The 18,356-nt window shown below is 41.4% G+C and overlaps 1 protein-coding gene across 3 annotated transcripts; it reads right to left on the bottom strand.

The window, feature by feature from the left end:
• Nucleotides 1–3,758: 3,758 nt before the first annotated feature.
• Nucleotides 3,759–14,792, bottom strand: LOC133467635 (LIM/homeobox protein Lhx1-like). Of its 3 annotated transcripts, XM_061752693.1 has the most exons (6): nt 14,606–14,792; nt 13,828–14,163; nt 8,476–8,702; nt 7,515–7,792; nt 6,983–7,139; nt 3,759–6,111 (listed from the first exon to the last, which is right to left on the bottom strand). In XM_061752693.1, exons 2-6 carry the CDS (start codon nt 13,884–13,886, stop codon nt 5,732–5,734), a joined length of 1,101 nt encoding a protein of 366 aa, XP_061608677.1. In that variant the 5' UTR covers nt 13,887–14,163; nt 14,606–14,792; the 3' UTR covers nt 3,759–5,731. The 3 variants fall into 3 exon arrangements, with proteins under 3 accessions (XP_061608677.1, XP_061608676.1, XP_061608678.1); XM_061752692.1 differs by lacking the exons at nt 13,828–14,163; nt 14,606–14,792 and adding an exon at nt 9,095–9,868; XM_061752694.1 differs by lacking the exons at nt 13,828–14,163; nt 14,606–14,792 and adding an exon at nt 9,707–9,768.
• Between the last annotated feature and the right edge of the window lie 3,564 nt (nt 14,793–18,356).

Below are 18,356 nucleotides of genomic sequence, written 5' to 3'. Positions count from 1 at the left end.
CAGTTAAAGTCAGATGGGAAAGGCACCAACTCTCCACGACCCCGAACAGGATACGCGGTACAAAAAAAATGTGGTCGATGGCTTTGGCTTTGTGGTTACAGCTCCAATCTGCACATGATTCATAACCACAGAGAGCAACTGTACCAGCTAATTATACTCGCACAAACAAACAAAGAAATTCCTCGACAGACAATATTTTATGCCTCTACTGTTGGATAAAAAAAGCACAAAATTTTGGAACAAAAATTTCCATTTCAATTTCTCCTAGGTTATATATGTTTCTACTTTGAAAGTGAAAACCTGAAATGTAATGAATGTGGAAAATAGTAACAACTAAACTAAGATGCATTTGGTGTCACAACCTGGGCTGGAGCTGCATATGTTCACCATCCAATCACGTGCAAATTTCCATATGTTAGCCATTCCAATTCATGCCAAATAAAGTTGAAAAGATCTTGTCTGATTTTCCTGGAATATTGTTGGAAACACTCATTTGAATTTCAATCTGTCCACAAAGCTTCATCAAACTATGCTTTTCTGAATAATATCAGCGAGTTCCAGAGCAAAGCAAAAGTTGCAAAGCGGGATAAACAACCTTTATTGTACAAATACAAAGCTCAAGGTTTATCCGACTGTTACTATAAGCACAGTCAGCTTGGTGTAAATTGATTTGCTGCTCTCGTGTTTGACTTGCAAATCTCTCTCTTAATCAAGGCATTTTGCTCAGATAAACAGGGATTAGTTTGATTAACAGCGTAGCATAATCTCCTAGCAGGGAATGGAACGATAGATGACTTTCCATTGTGCTTAATTCACAGAAAATACAACTATTTGAAGAACAGATGCCCATAGTTCATCTTGTATTATTTTATATTTTTGTCCGCAGCTCTCCTCCTCCTACAGAATAACATCTGTGAGTATATTGGAATCTATTATTCAATTACACTTGGCCATTGTTTATCTACTAATCAAAATGGATGTTGTGCTCTGTTCTTTGTACATTTGACAATAAAAACATTTCATTTGATTCACGAGATGGTGAAAAATGAGCAACTTGCATGCAGATAAATGAAGAGCTACTGTACACACAGTACATATTACTGCAAACATTGAAATGAAAGTAGGAACCAATTAGCGATACATGACACCCACACGTGCAAAAATAATTGGCAAACTGTTGGTAAAATCTCTGTCGAGGAGTTTGTGAAAGGGCAATCTTCAAATCACAAAATGTTGGAAAATATAGCCGCCATGTTTGTGGAATACATTGTGGCATGACTCAGCATTTGTTTTTGGTTTTTGTTTTTTGTTTTTTTTTGTCGTGTTATCTGTTTCTAATGTTAAAAATGTTAATGTGGAAAAAAGTTGTTTTTTTTTGTTGTTGTATGATTTCCTACTAAATCCTCTTCACAATACAAAATGAAATCAGGGCATGAGTGTTAGAAATATCTTCAACAATATGTGATAAAACACCTTTATTTTACACAACAAAAACATCGGCCTGTGGTCGCCATGTTTGTGGAATACGTTGTGGAGTAAGTTAGCATTTTTTGTTATTTGTAGTGCAAAAGAAAAAATATGCTTTCTCCTTTGTATGATTTCCAACAAAATTTTCATCAGAACTCCAAACGAAACTAAGGAATTGATGTCATCAGCAAAATCCATACATATATCAACCTACTGTGTTCTGTTTTATTGTATATAACAAAAGCAAAAAGAAATCCTTTTTTTTTCTTTCCTCCGCAAATCAGCAATCAGTTGCCATCTGGGCGATGCGATTGTCAAACAACATTAGCAAAGTCGAGCAGAAGCGTCGTGGTCCTCTGTCAATATCTCAACAACATGCCAGTGTTTTTATTTATATGCCTGCGTGTAATATCAATGTATGTGTTTCTCCAACTGTGAAATCATGCACTTCACTGGTTCTACTGATTACATGCCACTATTGATTTTCCTTGCCTTTGTTTGCCAAAAATATACATATTTTGGCTTGGTTAGGTCTCTTCTTATGCCGAAAACCCCCCAATATTGTATGTGCACTGTGCGAGCTTGGACACGTTTCGTGACTGTTTTAGTGTTACAAACTTGCAAATGAAAGTGTTTCGATTTTCCTGGAAAAATACAGATAGCGGTGGATCCACTGAGTGTAGCCTCGATTCGCCAGCACCGATTCGCCGTTGCGCAGCCTCGGCTCGCCTGAACCATAGCACAGCCCCCGGCTTGCTTTGCCGCAGTCTTTTCCAGCCATATGTACCTCCCCTTTTGACCTCATCTGGATTGCGCGAGCAACACATTGGAGGAGAAAATGAATCTTAAAAATGTCCCTGCAGTTTATAGTTTACAACACTCTGGGCTTTCTGCCTCCCCCTCCACGGCCTCACTGGTTCCAGTTAGCAGTCTTTCGTGTGGCCTTTACGGTTCAGATATTGACTTTTGGCGTCAGACAATCAGAGATGCTTTAATGTGGCTGTCAGGTCATATTTGCAGATGTGAATGCGTCTTTACAGAAACTACCAAGGCACAGTTGTAAGTTGTATCCTGGAAATGCGATTATTTATGACATCATCTCAAACAACAAAACAATCGGGTTCCAATAACAATAACATGCTCAGTGGCAGTTTCCGTTGATTATGCCTATTGAATATTTCTTCGTGTTTTAACTTGTTATTTTCATGCCTTCTTCTCTGGCAGCTGGGACCTCTCTTCCGATGAGGTCTGAGTCTCACGTTTTGGTTCTTGTTGCTTTGGTTGTGTTTGCCACGTGTTGTTGCCGCACACCATGCAAAAGACGTTGCTACTGATCCAGCAGATTGAATATTTCTCAATGTTCCAACTTCACGTAATGTGTGCGCTACATAGTGGGTTTGCAATTTGCTGTTCAAATGTGTAGTAAGTATAGGTTACCCACTATATAGTGGTCTCAATGTATCCACGATTAATCTTGAAAAGCAGTGAACAACCGATGTTCACAAGAAAAGCGATATATCCCATGATGCATTTTGCCAGCACAGAAAAATCATTTTCCATTTCAGGGGTGTTGTTGGATTTTCGACACAAGACAAATTCACGAGTTGTGGCTTTAAATAGGCAACAAATCACGACACAGATGGACATAAAGTGCATTGTTTGTTTTAATTTTGTAAAATACACTCACATCAAAACAAGACAATCTTGTTATAATGTATTTATTCGATCAATATTTACTAGCCAAGATCCGCCAGCTGACGTTGATCCGATAGACTGTGATACTGCGACAGCAAAAACATCATTAACGGTGCGCCCGAGTAGTGTTTGAAAACTATTTTTCATTTGACTGATGAGCCAACTCTACAGTCAACTATGTAAGAATCTCAAAGTGTGCTCCGAGTACCACTAGTGGTGTGCTGACTCCCTCTAGTGGTACGCAACGGAATCGCTGAATTAAATACAATTCACAAAACGTTAACGTGAAATTGAATCAGACACTACAATGAAGGTTGTGGCTATGTGCACTGCCCTTTTAAACGTTTTGATTTCATCTATTAGAGTACATTTGTTACTTTTGAAATAGTATAATAATAATATATTACTGCGATTGGCTGGCGACCGGTTCAGGGTGTACCCCCCCCCCCCCCCCTCCCCTCCCGAATACATTTTTAATTGAATCATTTAAGTAGTTTTTTTTTTTTTATTATATGAACAATGATTTAACAAGGTAGGAAATGGATAGATATAAATATGCAAGACTATTTCTATAAATCTCTGCAAATGTTCACATTCGAAAACAATCACAATGTCCCATCACTGGTGAGCTACACATCGGCTGCTTTGGGACAACCTGCTGCCCTCGGGCTCCACGTTGGTGACCCCTGGAGTGACGCAACAACGCAAAATCAAAATTCAGATGTGTCGAGCAACGAAATGAAGTTTTTGTTTTCTTTTTTGTTTGGGAAAATGCATTTTTCGCATCATGTTTGCACACATCATACACAACCTGGCAAATATTTGACAGTGTGTGCAAACGGAAGAGAAACGGGCGCTGCAAACCTTTTCTGCGTGATGTCCTTTGTTTGCTATCATTAAGATTCACGTGAGTCCCTCGCCAAAGAAAAATAGCAGGCTGGCAAATATAAATTGTTGATGAACGCTGTACCGCTTCCTCACACTGATAGTTCAGTTTAGCCAAGGCAAACAAAGGTTCTTTTGTTTTCATATTGTGGAATAATGAAATTATTTGGCTCGAAGTGTTTGCGCTACGGCAGCACGGTTGCTGCCACCTCGCAGTTGAAAGGTTCTGGGTTTAAATTTGGCCTCGGGCTCGCTGCTTCAATATTAATGGTTAAATTTCGGGTAAAGATCAGAACTCGGTATACTGGCTGACTGAGCTCTTCCAACAGTCGTCTTCTAGCAGCCTAATTTGGTGCACGTGAGGGCAATCGTGTTCACGTTTTGTCAGTTTGTCACTTGGTTGGCAAACTATTGTCTGACATACAAGTTATCGGCAGGTCCTCCTAAAAGGAATATTTCCGTTGTATCCAGTCCACATCATTTTATTTGACTTCATATTTAAAATTACACAATAAAACATACAAAACTATTCCCAAAACATGTTGACATACTGTATGTACTGCAAATATGAGTGTTTGAAAGGGATTCCAGTTGGACTTTGAATTAGGGAGGCTAATATTTGTGTCCAAAGTCAATTTCTACAAATAACAATAATCAGAATGCATTTTATCATACAGTGAATAGTCAAAAACATCCGTCTCAGCCTTTTTTCTACAATTATCTCATGACAAACATCAGCTACTGCTGGCATTATGCATGCAAATGTGTGTCTTGGCTGTGTTTTGTTTGCTTGTTTGTTTGTTTTACTGTAAACATCATCATGAAGTAGCCACAATTTCACGAGTTGTGTTGTTGCATCATTCGAGAACACAGGTTTTGTGTGCGTGTGTATGTCTGTGTGTGTGTGTGTGTGTGTTTCCAATTACAAACTAGCACAGCGAGCGATCACACAAATATAGTTACCGAGGTTTAGTTCGTCTGTGTGCTCTGGAATCAGTTTTCCACAATCAATCAGGTTTTATACAGTGATATTTAAATAGTGGGGACTCAAAGTAAACAGTTGACTGACTGCCCTTCATTAATATTCTTTTATTTATAAGCGTAAACTCATCGTTTTCATAAAGCACGATCAGTCTCTATACAAATGTCTTCTTTCAGACATCTCGTGTCCTTTTGAAGGCAAACCTGCTTGGACACAACTGACAAATGAAATTTCAAAAGCAAAGCTTAGACAGTCCTGAGAGAGCTTTTTGGTCAAAAGCAATAATGAACTTGACAATCTCAATCCTAAACCTTGTAGTCACCAGTAGCTGTTTTTTAATACCGAAAGGTGATTTTGAAAAGATAAGAATAAGCACAAAAGACCATGGATGCATGAATGGATTGACATGCATAACCTAAATAATGATCTTACAAAACATATTTTATGATGCCAAACATTACAGTATGTATGTGTTTATTGCTCCGTCAAAGAGGTTCAGCACAATCCAGCACGTAGTACTTGTGAGTCCCATCTGAATACAATCAACTGCAGACACGCACAGAATCACACTCAAGAATTCAGATTGTATAAATGAATGAATGAATGAATGAATGAATGAATGAATAAATAAATAAATAAATAAATAAATAAATAAATAAATAAATACTGTAAAGTGGTGATCTGCCTTCAGAGTGCCCGGCGTTACCAGACAGTTCCTTCGCTCACCTCGGACGAGGGCTGCGACAGTTGGTTGGTGTAGCCGCTGTCGCCGAGGGCGACGGTGGCGAAAGGCGTGCTGGGCCCGCACATCTCGCTGGAGATGCTGTGCATGGAGCTCGGTCCGTTGGGCTCCGGGCTGGGGGAGTTCACCGGGTGGTGCGACGGCACCTCGGGGTAACACTGCACCTCTCCGCCGGGGCAGTGGTGCCCGGGGTGGCGGTGCTCCATGGCGCCTAAGGGCGTGCCGGCCGGGATTGCCGAGGGCACAAAGCCTAAGTCTGCTGGCGTCTGCGCCTGGGACGACGGCGGGCCTTGGTAGTACTCGTAATTCCCGCCCGGGCCGTAGTATTCACCGGGATAATCTGCACTCGGTCGGAAGGCACATGGAGGGAAATTAAACATCCAGTTGCAACTTTCGGTGCACATGCACTGCAAAAACGCAAAATCTCACCAAGAATATTTCTCTTATTTCTGATGACACTTGAATTCAGACTCATCACCTAAAACGTCTTTTGAGACAATTTGGACTTGTTTCAAGCACTTACTCCACTGGCAATATTCCTTCGACTTATTTCAAGTGAAATTGTGCTGGAAACAAGTGAATATTTTCGAAAAAAATGACTTTTCAGGTTTGAGTGTAATCACATTAGTTTTGACTCGAGATAAGACAAATATTCTTGGTAAGATTTGGAGTTTTTGCAGTGTATAATGACGTTCTGCTTTAAATGACAACTTCAGTGAAATATTAACATTAACAACAAACAGTCAATTAGGCACAATATTTGAATGATGTAATTCCAATACAAGAACTGTATTAAGACAAATAATTCACATGCTCGACTGCCGGAGAGAGATTTATTTTCGTAGCGGCAACATATGGAAAATCATTTTCATATTTTGAAGAAGGTGACCACAATATATTATCAGAAACACCTCAACTTCAATCAAAATAACAAATGTCAGGCAAATCCCCCGACAGTGTCAATCAAAAATGATTTTTTTTTTTTTTTTGTCTTTATGAAGGAATTTGAAAGTCAGCTTTACTGTCAAACATGTACTGACGTGATGGGAAAATAAATATTGCAAATCTTTAGTGTGAAACATTGACACGCATCAAAAAAAAAAAAAAAAAAAAAAAAAAAGACAAATGAAAATAAAATGCAACTGTACAAAGTCAGGTGCAGTGTGACCATGACTCATTTCCATCGTGCGTGCACACCCGCTCGAGCTCACCTCCATAGTAGGAGAAGTGGCCCAGCTCCGCGGTGTCCATCCTCTCCCCGAGACCTCGCATCCTTCTCGGGCTGCGGAAGAACATGTGTCGCCTGGCACTCAGCGCGCTCAGCTGCTTCATGCGCCTCTCTTTGGACCGCCGGTTTTGGAACCACACCTTCAAAAAAAAACAACAACAACAACAACAACAAAAACAAAAAACAAACATTTTTCAATACACCTGCTGCATAATAATAATAATAATAATAATAATGATGATGATGATGATGACCAAGAAATTCAGTCCTGCATTTGCAATTGAAGATTGTTAAACTTAAAAAAAAAAAAAACTCTAAAATAAAGTGGGCTGTAGATTTTACCGCATGGAGTTTTTTCGAAAATGTTCCGTTTGACTTGATGTGGATGTCCCAATATGAAGAACGACGTGCGTAAAAGCGGCAATTTGCGCGTAAACCTCGTTGCATCGAGGATGAGAGGAAGGCTGCGATTCGCAATCATGATAATAATACAAATAATAAAATGCTGCATTTACCTGGATGACTCGCATGTTGAGGCCGGTCTCCCGCGACAGCTGCTCCCGGATGTGTCTGGTGGGCTTCGGCGTGGCCGCGAAAGCCGCTTTCAGGGTCTCCAGCTGCTTGGCCTTGATGGTGGTCCGAGGCCCGCGTCGCTTGCCCACCGCGCCCTGCTCGTCGCCCTCGTTGGGGCACGCGTCTTTGTCCGACAGGTGGCCCGCTTCCGAGTCCTTGCCGTCGTCCTGCTGCAGGTCCTGCGAGTCCGGAGACAAACTGGGCTCGCTGCACGTCGTCACTGGCAGCGGACGGAAAAGAAAGACAACGGCGCACCTCAGCCGACTCGTTCGCATATTGCCTCCGCGTAATATCAGAAATAGGCGACATTCGTCACGTGATAGTTCGATTCAGATCCAAGAGGATTTTTTTTGATGACGGGGGTGCAATTTGGTTTCTACACAGGCGCAACAAATCTACCCGATATTTACACAGACGTGAGTGTATGAAGTCGATTATTATTTTTAAATTGCTGCTAAATTAGCGTGTGCAGTCCCGGTGAGATGCATGAAACACATTTTTACATTTTTTTTAAAAGCCAATAATATTTGACATGCTTGTTGTTTTTTTGGGCCATTATAAGAGCGAGGTAGGCTTATGATTTCAAATTTCAATATATATATATCTTTTATGCGTGAATTTAACTTTGAACGCTCCACTTTGATATATCAAAATTGTAGACAGAAGAAGAAAAAAAATCCAAAGCAATTTAAAAAAAAAAAAACAAGCGACCATAAAATATGAATTGAGCAAAACCTACGAGTGTGTACATTTTTTATTTTTATTTTTTGATTGAAAGTATATCACGTGCTGTTAAAATAAGTCAAATCATATCATACATCGATAAGAAATGGGATGATAACGTCGTGTTAAAATAACTACAATAATAATAATAATAATAATAATAATAATAATTGGACTTACCTGAGAGGTGAAGGGTGTCTTTGCCGTTGTTGTTGCTGTTGTGGTAGTCGTCCTTACAAACGAACTTGAATTCGTCCAGGATGTAAAGCTCCTCGCCGGTGGACAGCTGCTTGTTGCACATCACGCAAGTGAAGCAGTTGAGGTGGAAGACTTTGCTCTTGGCCCTGCGGACCAGATCGCTGGGCAGAATCCCCTGGGAGCAACCTCCGCACTTGGTCCCGAATCTCCTGCGGCGAGCAGGACACAAATCAAATACAGGATAGAAAAGCATACGGTATTATTAGTATTTCTTTCTTTCTTTTACAAGAGAAACTAACATCAATAAATGCCTCAAAGTCCCCCCCCCCCCCCCCCCCCCCAAAAAAAGTGTAGTGTATTGCATTTGAATGCAAAACGGAATAAATATGCAACATGAAAATACATGTTGGCTATGAATTTGAATTGTTCTTTTACATCAGCTTACATCCAGCATTCTTTTATAACAACAATAATAATAATAATGCCCCCTCGTTTTCCAGTTTTTCACACCCTAAGTTATTTTACCTTTTTATTGATAGATAGATAGATGTCACAGTCGTATATATATATATATATATATATATTTATTTATTAATTTTACCTAAAGAAGTCATTCTTGCAGTAGAGTCTTCCTTCTCGCGAGAAGCACTTTTCTGTCAAAGTGCACTTGCATTCGCAGCACTGCACACACTGAACGTGCCACGGTCGGTCCAGAACTTTCAGCAAGAACCGATCTACAATTGGTTTTTCGCAGTTGGCGCACTGAATCATGGTGCGCAGTTAATTCCGAATAAATAAACGAATATATATTTACACACAGTGCTTTGGAGGTTTATTCCGGTCTCCGGCGAGTCACCTCGGCGTTTTTTGTTGTTGTTGTTTTTTTTTTTTTTTTTTTTTTAAATATTTATCCAGAGATCCTCGTGCGTCCAAGTCAATGTGAATAACGACGAGGATTATCCAAAGGATTTAAACATGTCAAAACAATCCACACGAGACCAACAGCTCCAAAAAAACCAACTGGTCATCTGTTGAGAAAAAAACCGGTACACAACATTTCTGTCCTAAAACCCCCAAACACAGCGGGCCAATCAAGATGATCTCAGAGAAATAGCGGAGAGTCGGCATCAAGCCACGCCTGCGTGTCTTTAAATCCTGGATTGAGTCAAGAAGATGGCGCAAAATAACCAGGGCGTCTGTCAGCGTGTCCCACCTTGCCATTTGGCTCCCATTTTCCGCTCTGTTGTAATGTCAGCATGGAAAGGCGCACTAATCAGCTCGCCGCTGAGCAAGCAGCCAATCACCTACCGAGACGCGGGCGACGTCACCAAGAGCAAAACCAAATAAGGCCTTTTAATTGTCACCCCTCGAAGGGAAAACACCATCTATATTCAATGGCATAGTTTGTCAGAATCCACAATATGTTTGACCAAATACACAAATGATTCTTATTTTTTTTTTTTGCATTCCATTAAAGTGATTCTTCAGAATTAAATAGCACAGGACAAAAAGTGCAAATAAATGACAGTACTTATTTTATATGCAATCTAGAAAGAAAAAAAAGAGGGAAAAAAAGTGGTATCAGGGTAAATCAATGACTCCATAGTTGCATCTGCATCCAATGGGTATGATTTATACTTTGAAGGCATGTCATGTCGTATATGATGACAATTTCTCCAAAGTCTGTGCGAGTATCAGTGCTGAATGACAACATTTGTACCTGCACCATGATCCGTACGTTAGTCTCCATTGGCTTTCAAAGGACAAGACTGATTAGTCGCAATCATTTTACATTTGAGATGTTATCAGACTGCATGCATGAAAATGGAGACGGCACATCTTATACTACGTGATGCACCGAGGCCCCGCGCTCATCCGCGACTTGCGGAGCTTCGGAAGTTCTTGAAAGCAACGACACCGTTGCAAAGCAAAAGTCAGCTTTGTAGTTGTCACTCCGCAGATGTCAAATGTATGAAATGAAGTTGACCGATGTGTGCATTTCACATCATAACTTGGCACATCCGCTTGGGAAAAATACAAATGTTGGGTAATGTCTTCAACCCAGTACACACACACGTCAGCTCAAATCGGTGTTAGATGGATATAGTCAGTTGTTTGCTACGGTTTTATAGGAAAGCTGGAAATCTTAAGCATTGTATATGAATTCATTTCTGTCTTTTTTTTCTGGAATGAAAGTTACCACATATGCACTTGAGTTCCATGCACACATGACAAACGAAACACATGATATGAACATGAGTCCCAAAGGTCAGACCTTTTCACAGAAATTCCATATTTTGCCATCTTTTCAAGTATTTTAGCATTTTAGGGGTTGGGTGAATGCATATTATTTTGATAAGCTTCTTCAGGTGACCCCAAAAATATGTCTACTAAGTACATTTCCACAGGCAGATTATTTGTACTTTTAATTACTTTTTACATTAAATAGAATTTCAATTGTTAGCTGGGAATGCTTGTAACATTCTCAACTCGTGTTTGATTAGCTCTACGCCACCTTTATGAAACAATAGTTGTTCATGAGGTTTAACACCGTTAAAGCAGCCAATTTACAACTCCATCGTGAGATTTATACTGTGTCGTTGCGTTTAAATGCAGCACAAACACTATTTGCGTTCATTCAGCAAACAAAGTGTTTGCATGCCACTGTATAGTGCCAACGAGTCAACCAGGAGGAATAAAGCAATGATCACGTTTGCATTCCAAGTGCGAGTGGCTAAGTGTCTCCCTCTGGGTTTGTGTTTCTCCAAGCTAGGTGTTGATTTGCCACCGTGGTTTCTCTCGAGCGCTGGAATCTGGCATGGTGCACACTTTTTTTTTTGTTTTGAACCAAGGGTGGAGGGGGGTTGTATGTCATTAGTGTTTGTTAATTGCTGCTAATTGGCCTCAACAATATGATGAGCCCACCCACTGGGACCACCCAAAATGAATAAATAAAAACAAAATGAATTAGCTCATGCTAATTGAAATGGGTTCAAGCCTGATTGGTGCAAATCAAAAAGATATTGATAAGAGGGTAAATGACATATCGCCTTATGATCCACACAACTCCATTCAGAAAGTCACGTACCCACAATCAGTATAATACACGTTGCAGCCAATGAGTGTATATGCTAACACATACTTTGTAAAGCCATCATTTATGGTAAAATAAAATATTTTATTGACTGACTCTAAAGCCTTCAAGAGCTCCTGTATTTGAATGGGGCATGCAGGGATGTGACAACCTGACATTTCCAGCATAATGTCCTGCATAAAATAATGGATATTGCTTTTGAGCAACACTGTGCTGATATACCAATTTGGCAGAATGCAGGGCGGCAAGAAAAGATATGGCCATTTAAGGCAAAATGCATTTTCCGATTATAATTACACATTTCGCAATAACAACTGTGATTGTGGTGAGATTTAATAAAAAAAAACGTTTTTTTTTAAAACGACAAAATCAAAAGTTCAACGTTAAAGGAGAGAAAATGTCCACTGTGCCTGAAAGGTGGGGCCTCTGCACTGAGAAACAGGAGAGGAAAAGGTGCTAGGAGATGGAATCATGACGACAGTTTAGCAATGGTTGTTCTCCGTTTTCGCATGACTGTGTCCACGTGCACAATACGAGTTCGGCAAAGGTCTGCTTGGAGGAGTTTGGTGTGGAAAAAAAACTTTGGAGCCCTCACCTCAGCAGCACAAAACACCTTCGGACTAAACTCCTTTGAACATGGCCTACAGAGCGGATGTCCAACAATTTGGTTTGATGTTGTTGTGGGAACTCTGGGAACAACAACAACAGCCAGGAGACGAAAGCCGGTGCGATTACAAATACGGGCAAAGGACCTATTTCCGGATGTCTTGTCTTTGGTGCTGCTAACTTTCCCGTCCCATCTTAACACTCCAAACTCGAGGCAGAGCGATTATCGGCTGCATCGATACTCGGCATTTTGACTCATAACGGCACCAGCCTTTTTTTCAAATTCAATGGGAGATAAGAGATCAATTTAAAATTGCACAAATTTCAGGGTACTAGTTTCAGTTAAAAGTTTATGAGATTGTGCAGGCTCTGGGAATGCACTGAACTTTTGGTTTTTGATGGAACTTAAAACAAAAACAAGTGAAAGATTAATATTTCAGTTAAGTTGAAATTTGGAAAAACTTTTATTTACTGAAGGAAACTTTAGGGAGCTCTTTATTTATTAGAGTTTTCAGTTACATTTATAAGAGATGGCGTTGAGCCTTTTAAAATGAAGATCTCAATTGCCTAAAACAAAACAAAAATATGTGAAAGCTGTTTGATAAACATATGCTTAAAGGCATTTAAATTAAGTGTTGGGGAATGTATTATTAAAGATTTTGTCACCAATATTCTGCCTTTTCTAGCATATGAATAGCAGCTTCGAATATTCAGTAACGGCCTCCACATTCACTGCCATTGACGGCTTTAGAAGTCAATTATCCATGTTAACTGGGAAGGCTGGCAGTGAATGAGTTTTAACTTCTAACAATGGGTATCCGCCCTGAAAAACCATATAATTCTTTCTCAACTTCAAACCATGAATGTTGATCACCTTATACAGTATGTTTGGGGATGGGTCTTTTCCACAATCAAACAACTAAGATCAATACAAGTCTGTGTTTGTTGTGAGGCTCTTTGCGATAGTTGAGGCACTTTATACTCGTCTATTGAGCCCATCGGGCCCCACAGCCTCAAAGATTAAAGACTGTATACTCCATTACTGTAACCGTTACTCAGCACTGCACGGATGTGGACAGGCTCCAGGAACAGGAAGGCAGAGGGATCCCCCTCTCATGTGAGGGCCAAGAGAGTGATGCGCCTGAGGGGCCGTTCTCTGAGAGGGCCCAAGGGACGGAGGGCCCTCAGCCTCCTGGTGATGATGGTGATTGATGCAGGCACAATTCAGACACCCCAGACGTTACAGCAAATTAAAAGGCTATTTTGTAAAGTTATAAGGGAGCAGAATGGCAGGGCGGGGCCAAATGGAAGGGGGCGGGGGGGGGGTCCTTTCCCCGCTGCCCCGAGCTCTGTCACACCATCAGCTTCTGTTTAGCTTTCTCAGTGTCATGAGTCCCTCAGGGATGCTGTCACAAGCCTTTCACACTCACGGTGCGTACGCCAATGTCGCTTGTGCACAGATGGGAGTTTGTGTGCGTGATGAAAGGATATGGATCCATCCGGCATAGCTAAGACTGTACTGAAAGCCAGTGGACAAACATTGTTGATTGTTGACCGTACGCCGTATTCCGACAAGTGTTGCGACAACGACACGGTGCCGTTTCGTGTCACGGTGTCTGCGTGCGTTTTCTTACCTATATGATGAATAAAGTTTTCTTAAGCAAACAGTTGTGGTCCGCGCACTATCAGTCATAATGATCTGGCGATGAAGTTTCACCTTGCGTCGCTGTCCTCGCTGCCATTCTGTGGTCCCGCTGTTAGCTTCGTTAGCTTTAGCTATCAACTTGAGGCTAAGGCCGATTCGTGTCCACTTATATAGTCAAGTGTGTGTTGCGGTTTTTCCTTTAGTCATCACAACATCCTGTCTTGGCCAAGAAGTATTTCGGTCAAAAAATATTAAATTTGGGCCAGCATCAGTAGGTAGGTGGCGTACTGGTCCGAGGTCATCGGGCCACCGTTAATGTCGGAACCTGCATTGAAACATAACATTAACAAGCAGCTGTACAGTACTCACAACTAATTGTTGCATTTTCTTTGATCAGCGGGATGATATCTTCTGGTCGTTGGAGGATGACGATGTAAAGGAACCTTGCGATTCAAACAGGGTACAGAGAAAATTCCTAGATCCATTTTTTTTTTTATCCATATCAGTGCTAACCCTCAACAGCTTTTTCATCACTACACGTGCCAGCCCCTTTATGAAAATGGGTAATACTGCCAGCTAACAATCGCACAAAAATCAAAAATCGTATTGTTTTGCATCAGTGATATGCTTCCGGAAAGTGACTTTGTGTCTTTGCAAATAATGTGCCAAAAGGCAAAGTATGGCCTCCCTCTACGATGTATTAGGCCCTTATCGCCATGATTTACAAATCATTTATCTTCAATTTGAATGTAATTGACCCGGCTGACCTGAGGATGCACACGTTGCTGGAGGTGCGCCCTGCCCCGGAGCGGCGTGCGTGGGGAGAGGAGATACGAAGCCAGACTGCGTGAGGCGAGGCTGAGCAGCCTGCAGGGTGGACAAGTCGCACAGCTCAGGTCAAAGCGGTGTCAAGTGGGGACAGAGGCCAGCTGAGCTGCCTTGGCGCACACATTGTGCTCGTCAACGCAGCTGCCGTCGGTTATCGGGAGTGCCGGCAAAAAGGGGAGGCCCGCTTGGCCCGAGGGGGGTGGGGCTCCCCAGCGTCGTGTTCATGGTTGGGGGAATCAAAGAGGTGGGGGATTGTCGGACCCTGGAGACATACGGTTCTGCTAGCAGGAAAAAAAAAAAAAAAAGCTTCTCCACAGAACACATGACAAGTCTCTTACTAGCACCTCACCTGTCTCCCATTTGTCAGGAGGAGACCAAACAAACATTTGGAACTGAAATCTACTTTTTAAATATTTGTTCTTTACGTGTAATATTGTGCAAGTTTGTTTCATGCAAATAAGGATTTGATATTACAAGTAAAAATACAGACCATTCACAAAATCACACAATTGAATGAGAGCCAGTGCGAGGGTTTGCGACTGTCAGAGAGCTAATAATTTAATATACGATAGAGATTTATTTACCTTTAGTTTTACCCCTGACACATGCAGTGACGGAGTGCAAAGGGCGGTGGTGGGAGGGAGGGGTGACGGGGCAGGGCATCCACCTGGCGGTCATCCAAACGGGTTTTGGTGGGCATCTGAAGCCTCCATCTCTCCGGCGTCAGTTTCGTATCCAGTTTTGCATAGGACACTGTTTATTGAGTATACAACCACTTGCATATATCCATAATTAATCATGACCTAAAAAGACTCGCAGATTCACTTTGAAAATTGAGTGGGAGTGTTGCGCCAATATGATGTACCCACATCACAGTATGTAGGCCTTCGCATGTTGCACCGGCCCGACTTTTCTTCTCTTTTTCCGACCCCTCAGCAACGCCGTGATAGGTTGTTGAAGATTCGGGTCCCATCAATCCAAAAAGAATCATACCATTGTTTCTTCATATTGTTCATGCCGTAGTGATGAAGAACTTAACATTAGTCTTTCTTAAGACAAACATAGATACTATGATAAAATAGAATTCAACTAAAAATAAAATGTTTGTTTTTAGAGATCCATATCTCAAGTTTGGGGGAAGGGGGTGGGGGAGGGGGAGGGGGGCACAAGCACCTTTGTGGGTAGGCACAGCCCCCTATGGCCAGCCCATGGCGAGGGGTCTGAAGTTCCAGAAAGCCTGATGACGGCACGGTTGGAAGAGTTTGGTGTGAGAGCACTTAAGAACCCAGACATCAACCCCATCAAACACTTTTGGGATGAAATAGAACAGAGATTGTGAGATATCGACTCTCCCAGGTAGAGTTTCACTGACATCTGACCTCGGGAACGTTCTTTTGGATGAACGGACCGAAATTTTTACAGACGCACACGAACATCTTGTAGAGGATCTTCCCGTAAGACTTCTTAGAGCTTTGACCCTAGTGTCATCACTCTGGCTCACGTTCACTGGCGAAAACACGGGAGGGGGAGCCAACTGTATGAATCGATCTGCTCCCGTGCTGTAAGTCACGGAGGATGTGTGATATGTACACTGGCGAGTCGATGCAAAATATTAGCCAAACAGATTAAGAGAGCACAAAAGTGAGGTACACCGACGGCGGCGTGCGTTTGTGCATCTGTCATACGCACGTCCCGGGCCGCTTCTCGTCTGTGTCAGCAGCTGTCAGTCTCTGATCTCCGAGTTGTATGCAAGCAGGGGAGTCACGGATTCAACATAAGAATACAAGTGGACTGCACAAGTGTCACAGACAGACTGTGTCCCGATGCCGCCGCCCACCCTCGGCCTTTCAGCTGGGCCTTCTCATGCTCGCCCTTTTATCAGCGGCAGCTCTTTGGGACCGGGCTTTTCTCAATGCGCAAAACAGATGGATGTCTTACAAAAGGACTGGCTTCTTTGCAAGCTGGTGTTCTACATGGCTGATTACACCTAAATACCAAAACCAGAATTGATACAGTGACTCGTGCTCATTTTATGCAATGAGCTTTGCCGGGCAGACAGAGGGGAAAATCAAACCAGCTTCTATTGTAGTAAAATGTCAATAAATTATTTAAATTAAAGTACATGCTGTGAGATGTACCATTTACCTACCACCATGATAATAGTAACTTGTAATACAAAAGCTGTAGATATCATGTAATAAGTAGCTGAAATTGGTAACTAAAACATTAGAAAGTTCTCACAGTGATGCAGTGCGATTCAAAATCTTTGCAAATTTCACAATCATCAATATTGTCCAACTATTTAATCAAACCTTGGTGCCTGTGTTAATCAAAACTCTTTAACATACAGTATGCATATATACAATGGTATATACATCTGTAGAGATTATTACACTTTAATGAGAGCAGTATTGTCCTATTTGTTCGGGAAAGCTGTAAACAAATCATGATGAAGGCATCGCCGCCGTTGTCATAAATTCAAAGGACTGCAGTTTTCCCGTTCCGGGAGAAAATGAAAAACATTTTCCAGTGGACCCCTGCAAACTCAGAGGATTCACCTTTTTGTGGATTTTGTGGAATCAACCCCAAAAATGCTTAATGGTGGTTTATCCCTGCTCATTCAAGATTTTTTTTTTAGGGTTAAGAAAAAAAAAATCCCCCCCACCCCCACCCCGACGATATTGCAATGGGGGTCAATTATGTGCAGATTTTTGCTATATGCGGTCCTGCCCGGTCCCTATCCCCTACGAGTAGCTGGGCTCCGCTGTATTATGATTGACCAATAGCTTTACTTTGTGACATATTTTATATCAAATGTAAAGAAAAAAAAACATCTCAACAACAACAGCAACAAAAAAAGAAAAGAAATAGCGTACTTCTTATCAGCAGCCATGTCCTTCCCCTCTCTCTTTCCGGCTGCCCTACCATCCCTGTCTGGGCTCTCAGATATGCTAATTGCTATGTAAGAATATCCTGTTAGATAATTAGCATACATTACCCTGCGTTCATCTCCGGATTAATTCTTCGTGTGCATAATCGCATTTGCGCTCCTTTTCCAGCCCTGTGTTATAGGTGAGACGTGGGTAAATACAATTTCGGCTATGTAGTGTGGAATGCATTAGTGGCTCTCAGAACTCCTCGAGGATATTGTCTACGAACTGAGAAGACTGAATGAAGACAATTATCTCGCCAGTAATAAACTGATTGCTGGGCAGTTTATTACAATCCAACCGCAGAAGAGTCCATTGTGAATATCCATGCGTCAGTCTTTGCCGTTCACTGGTTGTATGTTGATTTTGAAGCTTTCATCAAGTGCGAAAAACGACAAACTGCAGCTCAGGTGTTCTCCCAACAAAGTGAATACATTCACTGCACTGCTTGGATTATAATTTTAAATCTCACATATTATGCCCACAAAGGGTATTAAAAAAAAAAAAACAACAACAACAAAACAAATGCAGATCTGACCTGAAAGTGTGTAAGTGTACAGACAAAGTTTCTGTACAAGGGAACATCACTAAGGTAGGTAACGGGTATCATAATGATACAAATTAATGTATTACATTTTGGAAAAGCGCCCTTAATTTATAATATATTTATGATAACAAGGCCCAATAAAAAATACCTCAAACCAGCTGCTAATTCTGGATTTTTTCTCTCTTGAGTTTGAGTCTGTGGAAAAACGACAAT

The sequence above is a fragment of the Phyllopteryx taeniolatus genome, chromosome 17 (genome assembly GCF_024500385.1).
Source record: "Phyllopteryx taeniolatus isolate TA_2022b chromosome 17, UOR_Ptae_1.2, whole genome shotgun sequence".
Classification (NCBI taxonomy): Eukaryota; Metazoa; Chordata; class Actinopteri; order Syngnathiformes; family Syngnathidae; genus Phyllopteryx; species Phyllopteryx taeniolatus.
This window is presented reverse-complemented; position numbering and strand designations above follow the sequence as displayed.